Source organism: Lolium perenne, chromosome 2 (assembly GCF_019359855.2).
Source record: "Lolium perenne isolate Kyuss_39 chromosome 2, Kyuss_2.0, whole genome shotgun sequence".
NCBI lineage: Eukaryota > Viridiplantae > Streptophyta > Magnoliopsida > Poales > Poaceae > Lolium > Lolium perenne.
Window position 1 is genome coordinate 157,345,891 of NC_067245.2, and position 6,000 is coordinate 157,351,890.

The window sequence follows — 6,000 nt, forward strand, 5'->3', positions numbered from 1 at the left end:
GTCCGCCGGGGGTACGGTCGGAGGCGGAGCGAGCGAGGCGGGTGCGCTCCGACGGCGCTTGGAAGCGGGAGGCACGTAAGTGGCCGCGTGCTTTCGCGCGTCGGGCAGCGCGCGAGGAGAAGCCGAGGAGGCGTCCCGCCGGCTCGTGCAGCCCGCCGTTGCCGGCGCTTCCCCCATGCGGCGACGGCAACGACGACGACGACACAGCCGGGCCGCCTCTAGCATGCGGGAGCTCGACGAAGGCGGCGGTGTTCGAGGTGGTCGCGCTCATCGTCGCGTAGGAGTCGCCGGCGCGGAAAACCCTCCGCCGCCGCAAGAACTGCCCCGGTGACAATCCGGGGCCTAATCTAGTAGTTTAGGTCTCAAATTATCGAATGTAGCTAGAACTGCTACGTATTTTGGTAAATTTAATGTAAATTATTGACGAATGTAGCTCGATCGGAGCAAAACGGGTTCAATCTCGCAAAATCGTCGCATCACATTTCCCTGCATCACATTTCCCTGCGTCGTTTGATTTTAGCTTTTCAGTTTACGGTTTTCATTCTAATCTGGCGCCGTGATAAAATTCAACTAAACTGAACAATTCGAGAGACCGAATTTTTTTGTTTTGTACTAGAGATGCCCTAATACGGGCACCGGGATTCCTTCTAGTGCCGGATACGATCCCATGTATGTACCGACCTACCCTTCCCCCACGAAATCGTCCCGCCCGCCCCTCCTCTCGCTCTCGCGGCCGACAACCTCCGGGCTCCGGCGAAGCCAAGGCCCTCTCCTGCTCCCCACCCCCCGCTCCGGTAACGACTCAGGCGGTGTTGGCCTCTCCACTCCTCGTCCGCCGCCGCCAACTGCTTCCTTCTTTGAACTAATCTCTCGATCATCGGATTCTAGGGTTCGGCACGCACGCACGCGGCGGGCGAGCGGCGCGGGCTGCTGCGGCGAAGCGAAGGTCAGCGGAATCGGCGGCGGCGCATCCTGTACGAAGGTCAGGGGAAGAAGAAACAAGTAAGCTCCGCTTTTCCTCGCTCTGCTGTTTCATCCGATTTCAGTTTGCATCTCTTCACACTGCACGGTTAAGCGGATTCAACATCTAGATTTCGTGATAAAATTGACTGCGTACAGAGGAAGGCGTAGCAGCGTAGTAGATGGCGTGTCATGTTCAGATTAATGGGCAATCAGAGACATCCTTTGGTCTTTCTTCAGCTACTATTTACAGATTCCCCTCTAATATATATATGGATTGTGACCGAGTGGAAATAGGCAGGCAATGAAACTGTATTCTTCAAAGTTCATATAGCTCTTCTTATTTCTTAATCGTGTAGGATCCCGACCTTTGATACCCAAATTCCCCAGGTCATACATGGCCAATAGTTTGCTAATTGATGATTCCCATCGGTAACCCACAAAATCTGTAGCAGGACTGTCAGGCCTTTTGTTTCTCATTTTCCTCTAGACCGCTCTTCAGAGCAGATTCAGCGCTGTGTTGTTGTAGATTTCTCCATGTTTCATCAGTTTACATGTTTACAATTTACTAAGTTTAATGTAATATACGTTTTTGGGGTGTTCATATTTACTACTCCCTCTGTTTTTATTTACTTCGCGCTTGTCATATTTACTACTCCCTCTGTTTTTATTTACTTCGCGCTTGTCATATTTACTACCCCCTCTGTTTTTATTTACTTCGCGCTTGTCAAACGTTGTAAAGTTTGATCAAATATTTAGGAAAAAATGTCAACATCTACAATATAAAATCTATGGTATTAGAATCGTTATAAAGTATGGAATTATGGATGTTGATATTTGTTCCTACATTCTTGATCAATTTTTACAAAGTTTGACTTTAACTAAACCTAGAATGCCAAGTAAATAAAGGTGGGCGGAGTATTTCTGGATAAGTTACTGAGATTTATTGGGGCGTTTAAGTTGCATTTGGAATAGTAATTTGTAACCGATAGCATCTGAAAAGAATGACCAGACTTTTACTCACATGTCTCCACAGCAGCATTAACTTTTAACTAGGAAGGGATCAGATTGCCTAGTAATCAGAATGTTGTGAGCATTGCTTTGAATTATGAAACTTGACAATGTTAGTCGGTTTGGTAATACGAAATTCCTCTGTTCCAGTATGGTACCTGTTATAATCTGTACTTAAAAATGCTGAAATTTTGCGTATTCCCTAGTCTTAATTATTCATTACAAAGCTTATACCGTGCTACTGAATGTTTAGTGTTCTTGTGGAACAAACTAGGTAACTAACCGTCTATCGCAACCAGGATGGTTGGACGACAGGGCCTAGGGGATTAGGTAGCAGTACATAGATTAGGTGGAATGGAAAAGGGATAGAACAGTTTGATAAAGAATGGCTCTGATTCTTTTGTGCAAACTTATTTTTTTCTGTAAAAACGTGGAACCTTATTTACAGTTGTTGTTGACTGGGTTCTCCGGTTGCTGATTCATGCCCTGTTTGATATCTAGCTTTTAGACATGCTAGATTACAGTTTCCAATTATTGTTAACCTAGGCATCATTCTCCAGCGCAAGTATTGTCCTTTGCACATGACAAGTAGCAAATGAGTATATTGAATGTACTCTCAAGTTACACAAATTATGAACAGACATGCGATACTGTGATTAGGTGGGTTATGCTTAGGTGGTGACAAAAGAGTAGGCTTAATGGTTTAATTTTTAACATAAATCATGTTTTATTTCCCAAAACTTTTTCCAAAAATTTAGCTCAAACTAAGGTTTCATTTAAACATTTGGTAAACGGTTAGGGTTAGCATGTCACATAGTCTGAACTATCCTAGCTGAAGACACCTATGAGGGTCACATAAACAGAGTCTTCCCTTGAACATTGGCTCGTAGAGTCCCATTAGATGGCGAATAGCTTCACGAGCAGCTTCCTCAACACCTAAGCATATGCATATCCGTAAAATTTTGAAAAGTAAAGTTTGCTTCACGCTAAAATCTAAAATCATGAAGCCTACTCTTTTGTCAACACCTAAGCATATGCATATCCGTTAATCATTTTAGTGTAACTTCACGGATAATACTTGCTCTGGAGATTTATGCCTAGATTTACGATACTCCAGTTGATTGCCTGTTGCATATTTGCTGGAGCCACCACCTTTATTTTGTTTCTCTGTTATTTTGTCTATGGATAATTAATCTAGTAATGACTGTGTATTCAACATTTGAAACGTTGTACTAATGATATGGATATGATATTCGTCTTGTTAATGTTCGTACTAGCAAATCCTTGGGATTAGATACAATGGTTGCACCTAGACTCCGGATCCTACCAGGTCTTGGTCGTCACAATCAATTAATGAGAAAATCTCTCTTTCCCAACACTTACCTCAACCCTTATAATTTTTCTATATGTCACCTCCTTCAAATACTATGCCAGTCGCCGTGACTAGTTGTTACCATAGGCTGTGGCCTCTATTGAGCACCCTATAATCTATGAAGCAACTGAGCGGCAGCATCCTGACCTTGGGAATTAGATCCTATTCACCAAACATGTGTGTGGGTGGTAGAACCTTAAGACATGAAGCATTATTCCAAAATGCCAGTGAACATAGTCCGTCTACTTTTTTCTGCAAGCACTTTCAAACTGAAGATATGTTTGGCAGTAAAGTATATCAAAGAACCAAAATATTGGAAAAGTACAACATTTTAGCCTTTAGGCACAAAATACCATAGTTTTGCCATATCCGCGATGAGGTACGAAGCAGCAGCACGACGGCACTGAGGTCTGGGTCGACTCGAACGTGGAGTGGCCACGACAGCAGTGGCGATGAGTCGGACTCCTTCCCTCCGGTTACTTCGCCCCCTCCGCGTCCGTGAAGACCGAGCCACACCACCAGGGAATGATCCCACTCCCCATGCTGGCTTGGGGAGAGATGGGTGAGCGGGGAGGCGCCATGGCCTGGTGAGAGAATTGGGGAATTGGGACTGTTTTGGAGTGAAGGTACTAGGGACGATATATTTTTCCGTGCGGCCGTTTTCTGGAGTGAGGCGAAGCAGTTTGACGACAAGGCTGAAAACGTGCCGGAAGCCCGGAACAGGAGGCTAAGGCGTTCTACTTCAGCTGGTACTAAATGGTGGCCAACATGGCCATCCTGACTGCAGGGATGCTGCTGGTTTGGTTTGAGGACAAGGTGAGCTGGGGATTTGGGTACGGCATCTGCGCGTTGTTCGTGTTGGTTATCGTCAGCCTTGCCTCCACAACACCCATGTAGGCATGTACCGGATCCTGCAGCCTGAGAGTAATGCAGGTATCTTATTCAGACTAGCAGTTGTGCTCCCCGAGTGACATCTATGCGCCAGGTTCTTGGACAAGGCTGACATTTTTATGCATAAAGAACTTGATCAGGGTGGCAACTGGCCATGGTGCTATGCACGGTGACGCCGGTGGAGGAGCTCAAGATGCAGCTGCAGCTGATCCCTATCGGGCTCACCTCGGCTCTGTACTTCATCGCCAATCTGCAGGCGTGCAGATCACGTTCGTGCAGCAGGACCACCAGACGGACTCTATGATCCTGGCCCCGGCGCTGACGTCCGTCCACACGGTGTGCGCTGTTGCCTGAGCTTGCATCACGGCCTACGAATCGTGATGCCAGCCGCCTGCCATTGCAGCTCATGGGACTTGGGCATGTGTGGTGGCTGCGTGCACCGAGGCGCACAGGCTGCAGATGCCCGGGGATCATCAGCTTATGGATAGGGTGGCTGCTGCCTCAGTAGGGATGGTGGTCTGGGATGCGTGGCTCTCCCTGGGGCAGCTGGAGTTCTTCTCTGCATGCCCGGCCAGGCCACCAGTTGTCCAGACTTGCGACCTGACCAATCCTGACGTCGTGTGCGGCTCATGTTGTGAAAGCGAAGAAGGTACAGACTGTGGTTTGCTAGGGGTGCTCCATGTGCTGCAATAATATGTAACTCATGAGCTCATCCTTGGTTTGTCCATGGCCGCTGAGATGATAGGACAGCGGGGGTGGCTTCGAATAGAGCCAGGCGTGCGTTTAGTTCTTCTAGCTTTCTCCGGTTCAGAAAAGAAGTTTGGTGTTGTTGTTTCTAATACTCCTTCAAACATGCCACAGTTGGGGGAATACTGCAGTATTAATACCACACTTTAACACGTCAACTTATTTTAAACTTTGGTAGTCTCGAAATACTTTGCTACCAAACAGTGTGAATGTGTTATTTAGCTCTATGTGTGGATAGAGTGGTTGTTTGTTTATGAACACAGTTAGTTGGTAGCTTACAAAGAGTGTCAAGATACATTCAAATTTAATCAAACTTTCGACATTCTTTGATGGACAGAGGGAGTACATAGTTTATTACATGCTAGAAAAGATAAAATATATTAAGGCAGCAATATTATGAAACCTCTTAACATGTAGCAGACGTGAGTATTCATGCCACATGGCAAAAACCATTTTGTATCAATTTTCATTGACATGTTCATTAATGTCCCATGTCGAAATGGATTTATTTGCATATACATAACTCTTTTATCATTGTATTCAGGTCTTCTCGCAATGGGTTTAATCACTGGCAGCTTCAAATTTTTAATGGGAATGGGATGTGGTGTCTATGTAGCTCAGAACTACAACGTTCCAAATGTGAAGAAGCTGTTCAACACGTATGTTTTCCTGGCAAAGCACCTTGAGGAAACATACCGTAAGCCAAAGAAGGATGACGATGGTCACACCCCCTAGGCCCTAGCAAAGTGAAGTATACACTGACATAACAGAAACGTGATCTTCGTATATGGTTAAGCAGTTTTGATCTTCAAGAGCTGCGAACTCCGATTTGCTCATACTAGTGGCTAGCTGTGAAATTTGTCGATGGCGCTGTTTGTGGACCGTTAAGACACGCATATTATGCTCATTGTTGCCTAGATGAACACTCCCGGTTGTTCATTTTCCAATTCTCGATTTCCGAAATATTGAGCTGAATATTTTTTGTTCTTATCATTTCTATGAATTGCCAGGTAGCTCAA

The 6,000-nt window shown here is 45.6% G+C and overlaps 1 protein-coding gene across 2 annotated transcripts in view; it reads left to right on the forward strand.

Annotated features, from left to right (window-relative positions):
• Positions 1-6,000, forward strand: part of LOC127321891 (uncharacterized) — a 30,451-nt gene extending 24,451 nt beyond the window's left edge. Inside the window, exons 2-4 of one of the 2 annotated variants that reach the window (XM_051350851.1) lie at positions 719-794; positions 889-1,002; positions 5,526-6,000. In XM_051350851.1, the coding sequence (XP_051206811.1) occupies positions 5,537-5,716 (180 nt within the window). In that variant the 5' untranslated portion in view covers positions 719-794; positions 889-1,002; positions 5,526-5,536 and the 3' untranslated portion in view covers positions 5,717-6,000. Of the gene's footprint in view, positions 1-649; positions 795-888; positions 1,003-5,525 lie in introns of those variants that run through there. The other variant, XM_051350850.2, reaches the window with a different exon arrangement.